Genomic DNA, 17039 nt, shown 5'->3' with positions numbered 1-17039 from the left:
TTATTTATTTATTTATTTTGAGACAGAGTCTCTGTCGCCCAGGCTGGAGTGCAGTGGCGAGATCTCGGCTCATTGCAACCTCTGCCTCCCGGGTTCAAGCGATTCTCCTGCCTCAGCCTCCCGAATAGCTGGGATTACAGGTTCCCACCATCACGCCTGGCTAATTTTTGTATTTTTAGTAGAGACAGGGTTTCCCCATGTTAGCCAGTATGGTCTCGAACTCCTGACCGCAGGTGACCCACTCGCCTCAGCCTCCCAAAGTGCTGGGATTACAGGCGTGAGTCACCACGCCCGGCCCTGCACCTGCTCTTATTTCCCCTCTCCTTTTCTTTCTTTGAGCCCTGTCCCTGAAACATAGCTGTCCATCAAGTCACCAATGGATTCTAATTGGCCAATTCTAGGCAAGGCTTGCTGGAACCGCCCCCCAGCCCCCACAGGAAGCAAATGATAGGGCACATGTATCAACTGGCGGGCCATTAGGAGGATGGCATCTTCTAGCCACTCCACCAATGGAAGAGCATACTCCTGCCCTCCCCAACTGCCTCTGCAGAGCAGCCTCGTGCCTTTGCAGTTTGACACCTTCCTTTTATCCCGAGAAGGTCCCTTGGAAGACACTTCAGGAAGGCAGGATGGCAGGACCTGGTTCCCTTCATCCTGCCTGTGCCTGCTCCACACCTCTGCTCCCCAGAGTAGATGGGAGGGGAGGTCTTTCTAAACAAAAATGATATCTATGTAAATATATGTAGTTTCAGGCTTGCACCTGTTATTTCTTTTGTTTTCTTTTTTAATGGAACAACAATCGCTTTGGCTTTATTTTGTTTTTTCAACAAATGTCATTTTAAAGTTCCAAATATCTTGACAACCCCCTCCCTTCCTTTTTCCAAGTTCTGGGTGCTGAGGAGAAACATCAACCTCCCTTTCTGTCTTCCAACCTGTCCCTCTGAGGTGAGGACTGGGGAGAAGGTAGAGGTGACTTAGGGTGGGCGGCGGGCGGGGCATGCAGAAGATGGAAAATGGTGGAGTTTAAGAGTAGGAGGAGCTGGGTGCAGTGGCTCATGCCTGTAATCCCAGCACTTTGGGAGGCCGAAGCGGGCAGATCACTTGAGGTCAGGAATTCGAGACCATCCTGGCCAACACAGTAAAGTCCTGTCTCTACTGAAAATACAAATATTAGCTGGGCATGGTGGCGGGCACCTGTAATCCCAGCTACTCAGGAGGCTGAAGCAGGAGAATTGCTTGAACCGGGGAGGTGGAGGTTGCAGTGAGCCAAGATCACGCCACCACACTCCAGCCTGGGCAACAAGAGTAAGACTGCATCTCAAAAAAAAAAAAAAAAAGAAAGAAAAGAAAAGAAATTGTCTAAATTGAGTGTTTAAAACAAAAAATTGGGATAATTAGGATGTCGAATTGCCCCGGATGAGGAATATTAAAAGAGTAATAAGGATGCAAAGAGCTTAGAGAAGAGGTTTGCCTGGTGGCTTTCAATGGCCACAGATGGATGGGTCTCTTGGGGCTTGCCTCATTGGGGGTGAAGAAGGCTGCCGGGGAGTCTGAGGGTGTTGTGTTGAGGTGTTCTCATGGCCGTCTTTTTCTGCCTTCTTGGCTGCAGGCAGGCATGACCCTGCTGTTCGTAGTGGGTTGCATCTTCTTCCCGTTGTGCTTCACTGCCCTGCGCTGGGGCTTGCAGAACCACACCAGCCTGCAGATGGAGAGACAAGAGGCTGTCCTGGTAGCATCCAAGTAAGAGGACCAGGGTGAGGGTGTCCTTCCTGGGGCCATAGCTGGTGGAACTGATCTTTTACTTTCAGAATGAGTTTGCGGTGAAAGCAGAAGCAGAGTGTGGGGTGGAGCTGGGATTTGGAGTCAAAAGACACCAGCAGGCTGGGTGTGGTGGCTCACGCCTATAATTCCAGCACTTTGGGAAGCTGAGGCAGGTGGATCACCTGAGGTCCGTAGTTCAAGACCAGCCTGGCCAACATGGTGAAACCCTGTCTGAACTAAAAATACAAAAATTAGCCAGGTATGGTGGCAGGTGCCTGTAATCCCAGCTACTCCAGAGGCTGAGACAGGGGAATCACTTGAACTCGGGAGATGGAGGTTGTGGTGAGCCGAGATGGCGCCACTGCACTCCAGCCTAGGTGACAGAGTGAGACTCTGTCTCAAAAAAAAGAAAAAAGAAAAAAAAAAGACACCAACAGTGGGGTCTTTTGTGAGTCATTTAACTTCTCTGAACTTCAGATCCCTCACTGGTAAATGGGCTTAATAATAACACCCACTTTCCTTTCTTCGTGGAGATGTTGTGTGAGGATCATATGAATCAGCGTCTGTAGAGCAGGGGTTGAAAACTGCTGCAGATAATATGAGGGTTGTGGGCTCTGCAGGGATGATATAGGCTGGAGGACTCACCTTCTCTGCTGAGGGCCAGTGCTGCTCGACTCCAGCCACTGATAATGTTATATGGTTAGAACGTGGGCCAATGTTTTCGGAGTTATGATTCTTTGTCATTGTTGTTGAGACAGGCTGAGACAGGGTCTTGCTCTGTTGCCTAGGCTGGAGTGCAGTGGCACGATCATGGCTCACTGCAGCCTTGAACTCCTGGGCTCAAGCAATCCTCCTGCCATAGCTGGGACTACAGGCAATGCACCACCAAGCCTGGCTAATTTTTTTTTTTTTTTTTTTTTTGGTAGAGACAGGGTCTCACTATGTTGCCCAAGCTAGTCTTGAACTCCTGGGCTCACAGGATTGTTCCTTCTCAGCCTCCGAAGTGCTGGGATTACAGGCATGAGCCACTGTACCCGGCCTCTTCTTTTTTTTTGAGACAGAGTCTCACTGTGTCACCCAGGCTGAAGTGCAGTGACACCACCATGATTCACTGCAGCCTTGACCTCCCTGACAAGTGATTCTCCCTGAGAATCGGGCTGACTCCTGAGTTTCTTGGACTACAGGTGTGCACCACCATGCCTGGCTAATTTTTGTACTTTCAGTAGAGGCGGGGTTTCTCCATGTTGCCCAGGCTGGTCTTGAACTCCTGGGCTCAAGTGATCCTCCTGCCTTGGCCTCCTGAGTAGCTGAGACTACAGGTGCATGTCATTGTAGTGGGCTGTCTCCCAATTCTTTTTATTTTTTTGAGATAGAATCTCACTCTGTTGCCCAGGCTGGAGTTCAGTGGCTCAATCTTGGCTCACTGCAACCTTCACCTCCCAAGTTCAAGCAACATTTCTGCCTCAACCTCCCGAGTAGCTGGTATTACAGGTGTGCACCACCACGTCCGGCTAATTTTTGTATTTTTAGTAGAGACGGGGATGGGGTTTCACCATGTTGGCCAGGCTGGTCTCAAACTCCTGATCTCAGGTGATCTGCCCACTTTGGCCTCCTAAAGTGCTAGGATTACAGGCATGAGCCACCATGCCTAACCTCTTCCAATTCTTGAATACTGATAAGTAACTAAGAATTTATTTAAGAACTACTATACTGACAACTGCATACTGGCCAAACAAAACATGTCTGTGGGCCGGATTGGGCCCTTGGGCTGCAGATCTATGACCTGTGTGACAAAGCTTACCATAAAAGTGCACTATCAGCAAACCACAGGAGGCGTAGGAGGTACACGGAACACAGATTTTACTAGGGTGTCTACGTGGATTCCCTGGCAGACAAAAAAAGCCTGTCTCTACTCATCCAAAGTGAAACCACAGTTCCATGACCAGCCTTGTAGTCCTCAATCGAGTAGTTACGGTGGCCGCCCATCACCCAGCCTCCCCAGCCTCTGTCCTTTTTGCAGTTTTGCTCATGAGTGGCTTTGGGGTTATGCAACTGTGGTTTTTTGGTTTTTTTGTTTTTTTTTAAGATGGAGTCTCGCTCTGTCGCCCAGGCTGGAGTGCGATGGCACGATCTCGGCTCACTGCAACCTCCGCCTCCCAGGTTCAAGCAATTCTCCTGCCTCAGCCTCTCAAGTAGCTGGGACTACAGGCGCATGCCACCATGCCCGGCTAATTTTTTGTATTTTTAGAAGAGACAGGGTTTCACTGTGTTAGCCAGGATGGTCTCGATCTCATGATTCGCCAGCCTTGGCCTCCCAAAGCGCTGGGATTACAGGTGTGAGACACCTTGCCCGGCTGCAACCATGGGTTTGAAACCCAGCTTTCATCTGGGCGTGGTGGCTCCCACCTGTAATATCAGCATGTTGGGAGGCAGAGGTGGGTGGATCGCTTGAGCCCAGGAGTTTGAGACCAGCCTGGCTAACGTGGTGAAACTTCATCTCTACAAAAAATACAAAAATTAGCTGAGCATGGTGGTGTGCGCCTGTAGTCCCAGCTACTGGGGAGACTGAGGTATAAGGATCATTTCAGCCCGGGGAGGTTGAGGTTGCAGTGAGCCATGATCGCGCCACTGTACTCCAGCCTGGGGGACAGAATGAGACCCTATCTCAAAAAAAAAAAAAAAACCCACAACATTTCTAAACCTGTTTCTTCTGTAAAACAGGGATACCAAATAAGAATCAGTAGAAATCACCTGGTACTGTGCCCAGCATGTAGTAAAAACTCAGGGAGCTGGATCCCCTTTCCCCCTCCCGTGAAGGGCTGAGGACAGGAGCTAGGTCCGCTATTGTCTCTACAACCGTTTCTAAATCAGCGTGAGACTTCTTGGGTGCTTTCCTACAGATTGCCGCTAGAGGGCAGCACAAAACAGCAAATCCCAGTCCTTGGCCTTTCTTTGGGGGAGGCGAGGAGTGGGCTCTGGCAGAGAAAGGCAAACCATAGGGTTGATTATTGAACTTGGAGACCAAAGGAGTTTGCATAACAGGTCCTTGTCATGCTGAAGTCCACAGGACAGTTGGGAGCAGGATGGGAGGCCAGAAGTCAAAGGGGGCGGTGTCTCTGGCTCAGGTCCCACAGCTCCACCCGGGCCCAGTCCCCAGGCCTCACTTTCCTTATGGGCCAGTGAGGAGCTTGCACCAGCCCACCCCGCAGTCCTTTCCCACTCTGAAACTAGGCTGTATGTGGAAGTTGCAGAGAAAGGGGAGCTAGTAGCATTAAGGAAACTGAGGAAAAAGTGAGGGGTGGGAATTTAGAGAAGGCCAGGAGGGGCTGGCAGTCTGAAGAACAGGGCCTGGGCATCCTAGGACTCCCTGGGACTTCCTGAGAGGCAGCTGCCCCGCTCTCTCGCCACCGTTTCCCCTTCTTCCACTCCTTGCCCCTCCGACGCCTGCAATGAGAGGGCTATGCCACTTCTGAACTGGGTGACCTCAGGGAGCCTCAGGATCGTTGATGGCCCTGTGGGAAGGACAGACGCAGCGCCCTCGGAGCTCCTGCAGCAGACAGGACATGGGCAGCCCTGCAGCACAGTCAGGTGCCCCCTCTGGCCAATGTCAGCTTCCTTCCCCGCCATCGGGTGAGGGGGCCTCTGGCTCTGAGGATGCTGTGTTGAGATGTTTTTGCTCCTATCCCCTCCTTCAGCTCTTCCTTCTGAGAAAGCACCACTTACTCCCTCTCCCAGGGAACCCTCTCTTCCGCTGGAATGGGCACCCAAACCTCGGACCCAGGGCAGGCCACAGAGGGATGGCTTGGTGAGGGAGGCGATGCCAGGCATTTGCAAAGTGCTGATGGGAAGCAGGGTCAGGCCCCTGTGGGGGCTCAGGGCCCCCTCCCAGCTGGCCAAGGAGCCCTGGGCCCCCTTCCTCCCCAAGAGAAGAGCTGGCCCCTGTCCCCTGTCCCCAGCAGCCCCCTGTGCCACCGCAGCTGCTGTTCCTTTAAGGGCCTCCCCCTCCCTCTTTCTCTGCTCCCCCCATCTCTGTCGCAGCCGCGGCTGTGGCTCAGAGCTGCATGGGGAGACGCCGCTGCAGGTCCGGTTTCTCGGTGTCTGGTCGGTGCCATCATTTTCCTGCCCCTCCCCCGTCCTCCCCAAGCTGGCCACTTCCCCTCCCCCTCCCCCTCCCCACCGAGGGGGCAGGGGGCTGGGCACGGAGTCTCTATGATGATGCCATGTGCGGTGTCTGTGCCGGGTGGCGGGGACTGGGGCGGCAGCGAGAGGAGGCAGTGGAGCCAGGAGAGCGGTGGTGACCGCTGACCGCTTGCCCGGCTGCTCCTCCGCTCCCTCCCGCCCACCTCCTTCCTTTGGGGCTGGCACCCAGACCCACCCCCACCCCCTCCCCGCCTCCTCGGGCCCTCCCAGCCTCTCACGTAAGCCTCCCCTCCCCACCTGCCTGGTGGCTCCCTCCCCTCCCCCATCCGCATCCTCCTCCTCCTGTCCCCTCTTCCTCTCTGTCCCTCACCAAGCCATCCCCTCTTCGCCTCTCCCCATCCCTCACTGGCCTGCTCCTGCTCCCCTTCTCCCATCCTCCCCTCCCCCGTCTCTGCCCAGCCAGCCCCCTCCCGACTCCCCAGTTTCATCGGACTCCCTGGCCCCATCCCGTCCCCGCCCTGGCCCCTTTGTGCCCCTTCCCATCGTTTTCTCCCTCCTTCCCGGGCTTGGCGTCCCTTCTCCACCCCTAACTCCTTCCACTCGGCCTCCCTGCCCCTTCACGGCCCGCCTGCCTCCCTGCCCAAGTCCTGAGCCACCATGCTGACCCCGATGGTGGCCGGGGGGGTGGTGTTCCCCGGACTCTTCCTCCTCTCCAAGAACACGCTCCAGCGGCTGCCCCAGCTACGCTGGGAGGAGGCCGACGCAGTCATTGTCTCAGCCAGGTAAACCACTTTCTTTCCCCTCAGCCCCTGTCTGCTTCTTGGGCTTCTCAGGGAATGGAAGGGACCTGGCACTTCTCTGGACCCTCAGCGGTGGGGGACTGGGAGCTCCTGTGGGGGTCCGGGGCTTTACCCCCAGGCTTCCTCTCTCCTCACTGCCTGCCTTGCTCACTGTTCTGGGAGACCTCATCCAGCCCGGCCATCTGGTCTACTAGTGTTCAGCCCGCCTCTCTCTTCTTCCCCGTACACCCTCCCACCCTCCAAAACAGGGCCAGCATGCGGCGAAGACATTCCTATAAGACATTAGGGACTGAGGCCAGGGCCAGACAGCTAGGTGTCATTCAGGGTGAGTGTTTGGGGGCCAGGGATGGAGGAGTGGATGGTACAACTCTACACCCCTAGAACAGGGCCAGAGTGCAGAGTGGAGGCTGGTGGCAGTCAGGAGACAGTGGGAAAGTGACTGGGGAACTCGGGGTCACAAAGGGTCCAGAGTGAGGCCCGCGTCATGACTGGACAGCTAAGCGGGGCAAGAACCGGCCCAGGCTCCCCTCGTGGGGAGAGGTCCAGGCCAGCAGTTCACTCTCAGTCTCACCTCAGGACAGACACCCTGCCGGCTTGAGAAGAGGGAGACTCAGTTTCCACAAATGGGGAAGGAAGAAGGTGGCAAGGAGTGGGGTGGACTGAGGAACAGCAGCCGAGCGGGCCGGAGAGCCGTGAGGTACCCGTGGTGGGGCACACCTCAGGCAGCCTAGCCTTGGGCGAAGGCGGGCAAGGACTGGCCCAAGAAGTGGCTGAACGCAAAGCGCAGTGGTTAGACTAGCAACGAGGAGAAATCAAGGCACACGCCTCTTCCCTTCTGCCTTTCTAGCACGCCTCCCTCTCTCCCCCAGGCTGGTGTCCTCTGTCCAGGCCATCATGGCCTCCACTGCCGGCTACATCGTCTCCACCTCCTGCAAGCACATCATCGATGACCAGTAAGTGCTGCGAGACCGCCCCCCCCCCCCCCGCCCAGGTGCCAGTGGTTGGCGTGTACGGGTAATCCCGGAAGACCCCACATCTTGGAGGGAACTCTGTCCGTGGTCCCCAAGCCCTTAACTTGGGCCTGAGCAAGTTTACTGCAATAACCGCAACTCAACACCCAGGGATAAATTTATCCTGTCCTGTCCTTAAAGGTCAGAACCAGGGGGAGAAGGAGCGGGGATCAGAGAGGATCCTCAAAGCGCTTTCTAGTCGGCTTCCAGGTCTCCCGTGTTGTCGTGGTTCCCCACCTCCTCCCTGCCTTCCACCCCAGGAGGCAGACCCCATTTCCAGCCAGCACCCAGATGGGGTGCCCCCTCCTCATGCCAGGCTCACCCCTCAGCCCTTCCCATAATCCAGGCATCCGGCATCCACTCCATGCCTGAGGGAGAGGACAAGGGAGAGATGACACGCACAAGGCCACACACAGCCAGGCAGTGCGGGAGGGGATGAGGGTGAAGAGGCCAAAATGTGGCCGGGCAGCTGCTGCAGTGTCTGGTGCTTGCCAAAAAGGCCCAGAGGTGTGCGGGCAGGAGGCGGGGGGACGAGGCGGGGGGACGGGGCGGAGAGGGGCCCTGTCCGTGGTGCTGACGGCCGCCCTAGGTGACCCACGGGTGGCCCGTTGCAAGTTGCCTTAGAGGTGCCCACAACGCCCCCTTTGTAGCTTTCAGCACCACTTCCCTTCTGTGGCAGCCACTGAGTCCCAGGGAACATTTGGACGCCCCTGATGGGGGGTGCCCTGTTTCTGTTTGCCTCCTCTTTTCCTGAAGATGAGTTGCCTCTTCTGTGGTGAGGCAGCGGCCCTTCCTGGAAGGGCTTCAGCGAGAGGAATTGAGTTAAGTGGCAGCTGCAGAGGACAGTTCTTGGCTTAACTCTTTCTTCAGACCCTGCCCAGGGACTTGGCTGCTTCTTGGCCTCTGCCCACCCCTTCCCTCCCCTGCTCCAAGCTGAGCCTGGGATCCAGCACTTCCTCCCCAGCCTTCACATGCAGAGGTCACCGTTTAGCTTCTGTACCCCCTGCTCCCCAGGCCCCCCTGTGTCTGTTCCTGTCCTTCTTCCCTGCTTTAATCCTCAGGTAGGTGGGGAGGATCCGGGTTAATCCAGGGCAGCAGCTGTTCCTACTTCTGAGCACCTAATTGCCAAGAGGGTGGGGATGGGATCTAACACCTCACATGACAGCCCAGGGCCTGGTGGCCCCTCCTGGTCTCCTGCACCAGCCCAGCTGTCCCATCTCCCATCACCTCTGCTGGGCCTGCATTCTGGGCAGCTTCCTGCCCTGACTCCTCCAGGCCACTTGGGCCCTCTCTCCCTGTGTTCCCACTTCGCGTTCTCTACAGCTGCCCCTCCCCTCTCATCTTTCCCTGCCTCTGGGCCGCAGCTCCACACCACTGCACCAGTCTCAGGTTCCCTTTTCCCTGGTACCGTCCCTGCTGGAGAATGGGTTGGCTCCACTCACAGGCCGCCTGCCCCAGGCTCCCCATCCTCAGAGGCCTCAGCCCCAACTTCTCCACAGCCCCCTCCACGTGCCTCATGTTTGGTGATGGCTTCTGGCTGACTCTGCTTTCATCCCTCCACCCCTTGTGGGGCGAGCACCCCAGGTCCTGCCTCTCTGACCTCCTGCCCCCACCCCAGGCCAGTCTTGGGACTACAGGATTTAAGAGAAACTGCCAATGTGCTGACTCCAGAAGAAAAATGCTGTCTTGTCTATTCATCCATTTCTCGTTTTTGTTTACTCTCCAAGTACATGGAACTTTCTTTGTCCTTGGCTCCTTTTGCTCTGCATTTTCCCCTTAACGCTTGGCTGTCCCTGAAAAACAACACAAAACAGACAAGAGATTGGGTGACTTTGGGGCAGGGCGAACAGCGCTGACAAGACCTCTCACTTGCCAACAGGGTCTGTCTCTGATGCCTCTCGGATCTTCTGGGGACGGTGGGGATGACAGTGAGGGCTGTGGAGCCACACCGCCCATGTCCCTTCCTTGGCCAGGTTACCTAGCCCCTCTGTGACTCACTTCTTCACCTGTACAGTGGGGATGATGGCCACACCTGCCTTTTACAGGGTTTTGGGAGGGGTAAATAAGGGCATGCATGGGAAGTTTGGAAGATCGCCTGCCCCAGGAGGCAGGAATGGGCGTCCACCCCTGTGACCTCTCTCTCCAGCACTCTCGCCCCTTCAGCTGTTGCTGGTCCTAACCTCATGGTAAGGTTAGGACAAATAACCATGGCAAGGTCCCACCTGCCTGTCCTGGGCTTATTTTGGCACTGTATCTGTGCCTTTTGGTCTGTGGGCATCTTCTGGTCTTTTCTTTTCCCCCGACTATACTGCAGAGAGAGAGGAACATGGGTGAGTTCTGAGACCACAGGTTTGAATCCCAGCACCATCTCTTACTAGCTGCATGACTGTGTGACCTTGGGCAAGTTTCTCACCCTCTACCCTCTGGATCCCTCATCTGTACCCAAGACTCCGCTCCTGTCCAGGGCTGCTGTGCTGACCCCGAGATCTGCCCCCACTCACTGGTGTCCCCTTTCCTCCTTGCTCCCCCACCCCGTCTCTCTGCCCAACAGACACTGGCTGTCCTCTGCCTACACGCAATTTGCTGTGCCCTACTTCATCTACGACATCTACGCCATGTTCCTCTGTCACTGGCACAAGCACCAGGTCAAAGGGCATGGAGGGGACGACGGAGCGGCCAGAGCCCCGGGCAGCATGTGGGCCATAGCGCGTGGCTACCTGCACAAGGAGTTCCTCATGGTGCTCCACCATGCCGCCATGGTGCTGGTGTGCTTCCCACTCTCAGTGGTGAGTCCCGGGGAGCTGGGTGGGCGGGGTGCGGGTGGCCTGCTCCTTGGTCCTGCTGGTGCTGGCAGGAGCCTGGGAAGCCCTGGGTCTGCGTACTGACAACCAAGCAGACCCAGCGCATTCCCAGGGAAAGCTGTGGACAGGCAGGGTTCACTGAGCACCAGCCCAGGGCACCAGGGTGTGGGGGCAGCCTGGCCCCGGGCTGGACGATGCCCGGCTGTGGCTCTTTGGATTTGTGGTTGCACGTCTCTGAGCCTCAGTTTCCTCACCTGTTACATAAGGGACACAGTCTTTCTGCAGGACCGTGAGAGGGATGCAGCCAAGTCATGCACCTGCTCCTGCACCCAGGTGTTCTTTCTCTTTTTTTTCTTTCCAAGACGGAGTCTCTCTCTGTCACTCAGGCTGGAGTGCAGTGGTGTGATCTCGGCTCACTGAAACCTCCGCCTCCTGAGTTCAAGTGATTCTCCCACCTCAGCCTCCCCAGTAGCTGGGATTACAGGTGCCCACCAACACGCCTGGCTAATTTTTTTGGTATTTTTAGTACAGACGGGGTTTCACCATGTTGGCCAGGCTGGTCTCAAACTCCTGACCTCGTGATCCATCTGCCTCAGCTTCCCAAAGTGCTGGGATTACCGGCGTGAGCCACCGCACCGAGCCCTGCACCCAGGTGTTCTGATGTTCAGAGTCAAGCATCTCCCAAAGTGACAGAGGGGAAAGAGGAAGGGCGGGGGCTGCCCAAGAACCCAGGGAGAGCCCCAGCTCCTCACCTTCCTGCCTCTGTGCCCAGGTGTGGCGACAGGGGAAGGGAGACTTCTTTCTGGGTTGCATGTTGATGGCAGAGGTCAGCACGCCCTTCGTCTGCCTTGGCAAGATCCTCATCCAGGTGAGTGAGCATGGGAGGGTGCGGGAGCCCAATGGGGAGGTCACAGGAAGGGGAGGGACCTTCAAGGTTGCTGCCAAGGGCGCTAGCCCCTTCGTCATCCCCCCCTCACCCCGTGCATTTTGAGCACCTGGTGCTTGTGTCCTGGCAAAGTGTCTGGTTTGGGAGGAGCTGCCTGCTAGGGTCACAGGGAGGCAGGGAGAGGGCCAAGGGGGGCCGAGCCCTTCTGCTGCCGTGGCCACTGTGTCTGTGTCTCCTCAGTACAAGCAGCAGCACACGCTGCTGCACAAGGTGAACGGGGCCCTGATGCTGCTCAGCTTCCTCTGCTGCCGGGTGCTGCTCTTTCCCTACCTGTACTGGGCCTACGGGCGCCATGCCGGCCTGCCCCTGCTGGCCGTGCCCCTGGCCATCCCTGCCCACGTCAACCTGGGCGCTGCGCTGCTCCTGGCCCCTCAGCTCTACTGGTTCTTCCTCATCTGCCGTGGGGCCTGCCGCCTCTTCTGGCCCCGCTCCCGGCCGCCCCCGGCCTGCCAGGCCCAGGACTGAGGCCGGGGGCCGGGACCCTCCCTCTCCCCACCCCCACCCCCGTGGAGACAGGGCTCTGGGGCTGATGGCTGGGGTTGGGAGCCAGGGTCCTCTTGCCTGGACAACCCCAGGACTGACGATGACCCCGAAAGGGAAGAGGCCCCATCTCTCGGGGACTGAGGGGGTGGAGAGAGGGGACCTCTTCTCCCTACTCTGCCCCCTTCCTGCACACCCCTGCGCTGGAGGAGGGGAGGGGGCACCGCCTCCCACCCACTGAGGGCAGGAGGGCTTGTGGGAAGGGAGACCAACAGGGTTTCAAGGGGACCAGGAGTCAGAATGTGGGGAGACGCCTCTGCCAAGGCCATCCCAGCCCCTATGCTGCCATCCCCCAGGGCTCCCCATCACCCGAGAGGAGAGGATGCCCCAACTAACCCCCGCTGGCCCTCGGGCCTCCCGAGTGGCCGGCTGCAACCACGGCTCCTCTCCAGGGTAGGCCAGCTTGAGGAATCTTATTTATTTTATTTATTTACCCAAATTTGAACTAGTCTGTTGGGTTGGGGGAAGGAGGTGGCTGCTACCCCCAAGCCTTCCCAGTGCTGACAACCCCGGGGGCAGGCGAGGGCGCCCAGTCCCTCACCATCGGCTGCACATCGCGCCCTCGGGCCCTGCCATGTCCCTGGTGCTACTGACCTCTCAAGGCTTCCTCCAATCTGGGGTCGGGGGACCCTGGGAGGTGCTTTACAGACTGCTAATAAAAGACGATCTGCGTGAACGCCACCAAGGCCCTTGCCACCAAGTTCTTTGGGGCTGGGAAGGGAGGAGGTGGGGGGCTTGGGCCATGGGAAACAGAGGGGACAGGATCCCCGGCTGCTCGCTGGGCAGTCAGGGAGGAGGAAAGCAGGGAACTTTTGCTCATCAACAGGAGAGGAGGTGGGTGTGGGTGCTCAGGTTGAGTCCAGAGCCCTTGTCCGGCTCTTTAGGCCCCTTTCTGGAAGTTTCTGTGGGGCATGGAGATCAGAGGGGAGAGGTCACAGCCTGCCCCGCTAGAACTGGGGTCTTCAGCCGCTCCCAAGGAAGGTGGTGGGGGGGGGGTTGGAGAAAGGGGGCAGGCCTTACATGTGGGTGCAGAACTGGAAAAGGAGAAAGAAGAACGCCACCACCAGGAAGCCCACCAGGATGTGATGGAAGAGCCCGGGGCTGGAACCTGCTAGACAAACAGGACCCTTAACTCCCCTCTGATGGCCCAATGAAGGGTCTGGGGCTGCTGTCCTCCAGACCCTGGCGGAGAGGGAGGTCCCTTCTCAGGCTGGTTCATACCTGAGTTAATGAACACGATGGGTTTCTCTCCAATAAACTGGGCCACAGCCAGTAGCCTGGCTTGGTCTGAGTCCGGATAATCGAAGAAGTCAGGTCTGTCTAAGAAGCGCGGAGACTCTGTCCCCAGGGCTGACGCCGTGGCACGCTTGGGTCTGGGGGCTAGGACCCAAGCAAACTCTGTGACAACAGCCAAGCTGACCCCTGCCTTTATCTCTCGAGGTGGAAGCTGACTTGGGACCCTGTGAGACTACCCAGCCTTATTGCAGAGGCTGTGGAGGGTCTTGATTTCCCTCAGGGTCAGCTGGGTGCACCACGACAAGGCCTGCAGTTGTTGGGGGGTAGGTGGGACCAGCAGGATGGGAGAGAAGAGTGGAGAGAAAATGAGAGGGTGCAGGGTTGGCTTCCGAGTCCCTAAGTGGGCATCACACTTTATGCTCCCAGAGCTGCCTGCCTTCCTGCTGCTCCCAAGACAGCTTCTTACCAGTTTCTATGGCCCCTAGTGCAGCCAGCCACACCCACACCAGCACCCATGGCCACAGCCTCATGACTCCTATCATGAGGTGGGGGCTCTGTGATGTCACAGCCCAGAGCTGTTCTGATGGCACTTTGGGGTGAGGGGAGAAAGTGCTAGGAGCTGGGACCCCTCCCCCATCCCTCACTCTCATCAGAAGAGGAGAGGAGAGGAGAGGTTGGGACCAGTCTTCACCCCCTGGAATGTCACTGATGATAAAACCATAATGGTGGCAGCCCCAGCATTTACAAAGAGGAGGGATGCGGCAGGGCCATCTTGCTGAAAGCCCGAACTAAAGGAAGCTGTGTTTGGACAACAGGCACAATTTGGGGTGGTGGCACAGGGCCACACACCTCCGGTTACCCCTTGGATCAACCACAGGTAACATTTGTTTTATTTATTTTCATTTTTTTGGAGACAGGGTCTCTGTCTGTCACCCAGGTGGGAATGCAGTGGCGCCATCTTGGCTCTGTACAGCCTCTGCCTCCTGGGTTCAAGTGATTCTCCTGCCTCAGCCTCCTGAGTATCTGGGATTACAGCTTTGGATAAATCCCTTCCTTTTATCTGCCTGCCACCACACCCAGCTAATTTTTGTATTTTTAGTAGAGACAGGGTTTCACTATGTTGGTCAGGCTGGTCTTGAACTCCTCACCTCAGGTGATCTGTTCGCCTTGGCCTCCCAAAGCGCCGGGCCTATTTTATGTATTTTCAGAGACAGGGTCTCACTCTGTCACCCAGGCTGGAGTACAGTGGTATGATTACTGCAGCCTTGAACTCCTGGCCTCAAGTGATCCTCCCACATCAGCCTCCTGAGTAGCTGGGACCACAGGCATGTGCCACCATGCCTGGCTAATTTTTGCATTTTTTGTAGAGATGAGGGCTTGCTATGTTGCCCAGGCTGGTTTCGAACTTCTGGCCTCAGGTGATCCTCCAGCTTCGGCCTCCCAAAGTGCTGGGATTACAGGCATGAGCCACCATGCCCAGCGGGTAGCATTTATTGAACACCTATTACTATGCTGGCTGGACCCCATTTATGGCCAATTACCTTGCACAAATTGGTTCATTTGCTCTTGCACTGACCCTCAGAGGCAGGTACTCTTTTTTTTTTTTTTTTTTTTTGAGATGGAGTTTCACTCTGTCCGCCAGGCTGGAGAGCAGAGGCACAATCTCAGCTCACTGCAACCTCCACCTCCTGGGTTCAAGCGATTCTCCTGCCTCAGCCTCCTGGAGTGGGATTACAGGCGCGCACCACCACTGTCCGGCTGATTTTTGTATTTTTAGTAGAGATGGGGTTTCACCATGTTGGCCAGGCTGGTCTTGAACTCCTAAACTCGGATGATCCGCCTGCCTCGGCCTCCCAAAGTGTTGGGATTACAGGCGTGAGCCACCAAGCCCAGCCCAGAGGCAGGTACTCTTGCCTCCCTTATACACGGGAGGAAATCACGACACAGAGGGGAAAAGTAGTGTGGGCAATGCACACTTCCTGGGGGGGGGGTTCCTCTCTGAGGCTCCCCCTTGCATCCTATCCGCAAATCCAGGGGCACAGGGCTCTCTCCGTCCTCCCCCGCCCCCTCCTTAGTGCTCAGCCGGGAACGACCCTGGGGTTAGGAACCGAGAGGAGTAGCAGGCGTCTCCCACTAGGTGGCAGCAGCGGTCGCGCCTGAGTCCACGCTCCCACCCTAGGGAAGGCGCAGCGGGGCGGACTCCCGGGCCTCCTCCCGCCTCTTCCACAGGTTGCATCCGCGGCTGCAGGAAAACGGATGGCTGGGAATGGCCGTCGGGGGTTGGTCAGAGGAAGTCCCTCGGCCCTTTCCGAGGCACATCTCTTGGCCATCCACGCGTCCTTCGCAGACTCCGCTCCCTGCACCTCCGTTTCCTCTTCTGTGGCCGGCGGCTCCCCCGTGGCCACCCCATCTCCCATCTCTGCCACCTCCCAACAGCCATTTCCACTCCTGCGGCCCCATCCCAGCTAAGGAGAGCGCCCTTCTGATTGGCAGGTGGGCCTGTCTGTCTCGGGCATGTTCCATCCCACCCAAGCCCAAGGACACTCCAGGGTTTCCTTAGTTTCACAACCAAGGTGCGTGCTCAGCGGACTCTGCAGACCCAGTGCCGCGACTTCCCCTAAAGCCAGGCGTGTATCTGCGCGTGTGAGGTGCTCTGCCGCAACCCTATGCAGAGAGCAGGTGGGCTAGGACTCGGGGTACTTGCCATGAACCGCTTCGAGTTCCTAAACAAGTAAAAAGCCCAGAGAGAGAAAAAAAGGGGGCAGCGGGGCGGGGGTGGGGAAGGAGGGAAACGAATATCTATGGGACTGGCTCACGTGGGCTGCTTCCCCTGTGCTGCGCTGATGGCTTCCCTTTTTTTGAGACAGGATATTGCTCTATCTGTCACCCAGGCTGGAGTGCAGCCTCGACCTCCTGGGCTCAAGCGATCCTCTCACCTCAGCCTCCCAAGTAGCTGGGACCACAGGCGTGCACCACCACACCTGCCTATTTTTTGTTTTGTTTTGTTTTGTTTTTTAGATGGAGTCTCTGTCTGTTGCCCAGGCTGGAGTGCAGTGGCACGATCTTGGCTCACTGCAACCTCTGCCTCCTTGGTTCAAGCGATTCTCCTGCCTCAGCCTCCCGAGTAGCCGGGATCAAAAGCATATGCCACCATGCCTGGCTAATTTTTGTAGTTTTTTAAAGTAGAGACGGAGTTTCAGCATGTTGGCCAGTCTGGTCTCAAACTCCTGACCTCAAGTGATCTGCCCTCCGCGGCCTCCTAAAGTGCTGGGATTACAGGCGTGTGCCACTGCGCCCAGCCTACTTCTTTTTTTCTTTGCAGAGATGGAGTCTTGCTATGTTGCCCAGGCTGGTCTCAAACTCCTGGGCATGAGTGATTCTCCCACCCTGGCCTCCCAAAATGCTGGGATGACAGGTGTGAGCCGCCACGCAGATCACTTCTAAGAAAAAGGAAGGGATTTATCCAAAGCCACAAGGCATGTGAGAGGCAGCAGAAGGGACTCAGTAATGTGGTTTTTGGGCCAGGCGCGGTGCTCACACCTATGATCCCAGCACTTTGGGAGGCCAAGATGGGTGGATCACTTGAGGCCAGGAGTTCGAGACCAGCCTGCCCAACATGATGAAATCTCCTCTCTACTAAAAATCCAAAAAAAGGCTGGGCGCGGTGGCTCACACCTATAATCCCAGCACTTTGGGAGGCCGAGGCAAGTGGATCACCTGAGGTCAGGAGTTCAAGACCAGCCTGACCAATATGGTGAAACCCCGTCTCTACTAAAAATACAAAAATAAGCCGGGTGTGGTAGCA

The 17039-nt window shown here is 56.8% G+C and overlaps 2 protein-coding genes across 5 annotated transcripts; one reads left to right on the top strand and one right to left on the bottom strand.

The window, feature by feature from the left end:
• Positions 1–528: 528 nt before the first annotated feature.
• TLCD3B (TLC domain containing 3B) lies at positions 529–12679 on the top strand. Of its 2 annotated transcripts, XM_055099841.2 has the most exons (6): positions 529–945; positions 1610–1740; positions 7571–7654; positions 10263–10497; positions 11285–11380; positions 11639–12679. In XM_055099841.2, exons 1-6 carry the CDS (start codon positions 694–696, stop codon positions 11921–11923), a joined length of 1083 nt encoding a protein of 360 aa, XP_054955816.1. In that variant the 5' UTR covers positions 529–693; the 3' UTR covers positions 11924–12679. The 2 variants fall into 2 exon arrangements, with proteins under 2 accessions (XP_054955816.1, XP_003809392.1); XM_003809344.7 differs by lacking the exons at positions 529–945; positions 1610–1740 and adding an exon at positions 5795–6683.
• Positions 8269–13907, bottom strand: C18H16orf92 (chromosome 18 C16orf92 homolog). 3 transcript variants are annotated; one of them, XM_024926012.5, is made up of 5 exons: positions 13701–13907; positions 13220–13378; positions 13019–13106; positions 9938–10019; positions 8269–9504 (listed from the first exon to the last, which is right to left on the bottom strand). In XM_024926012.5, exons 1-5 carry the CDS (start codon positions 13882–13884, stop codon positions 9427–9429), a joined length of 591 nt encoding a protein of 196 aa, XP_024781780.4. In that variant the 5' UTR covers positions 13885–13907; the 3' UTR covers positions 8269–9426. The 3 variants fall into 3 exon arrangements, with proteins under 3 accessions (XP_024781780.4, XP_063453505.1, XP_003809394.4); XM_063597435.1 differs by lacking the exons at positions 8269–9504; positions 9938–10019 and adding an exon at positions 10429–10630; XM_003809346.6 differs by lacking the exons at positions 8269–9504; positions 9938–10019 and adding an exon at positions 12379–12900.
• Between the last annotated feature and the right edge of the window lie 3132 nt (positions 13908–17039).

The sequence above is a fragment of the Pan paniscus genome, chromosome 18, assembly GCF_029289425.2.
Source record: "Pan paniscus chromosome 18, NHGRI_mPanPan1-v2.0_pri, whole genome shotgun sequence".
In the NCBI taxonomy this organism is placed as follows: domain Eukaryota; kingdom Metazoa; phylum Chordata; class Mammalia; order Primates; family Hominidae; genus Pan; species Pan paniscus.
This window is presented reverse-complemented; position numbering and strand designations above follow the sequence as displayed.

Excerpts from the sequence above, each read along its gene's own strand:
- TLCD3B (XM_055099841.2), top strand. The coding sequence starts at position 694 with ATGGGAGGGGAGGTCTTTCTAAACAAAAATGATATCTATGTAAATATA. Across the intron at positions 1,741-7,570 it reads GCTGTCCTGGTAGCATCCAA|GCTGGTGTCCTCTGTCCAGG; the intron begins GTAAGAGGACCA and ends TCTCTCCCCCAG. Across the intron at positions 10,498-11,284 it reads TGTGCTTCCCACTCTCAGTG|GTGTGGCGACAGGGGAAGGG; the intron begins GTGAGTCCCGGG and ends CTCTGTGCCCAG.
- C18H16orf92 (XM_024926012.5), bottom strand. The coding sequence starts at position 13,884 with ATGAGAGTGAGGGATGGGGGAGGGGTCCCAGCTCCTAGCACTTTCTCC. Across the intron at positions 13,107-13,219 it reads CATCGTGTTCATTAACTCAG|GTTCCAGCCCCGGGCTCTTC; the intron begins GTATGAACCAGC and ends TTTGTCTAGCAG. Across the intron at positions 10,020-13,018 it reads TTCCAGTTCTGCACCCACAT|TATAGTCGGGGGAAAAGAAA; the intron begins GTAAGGCCTGCC and ends CTCTCTCTGCAG.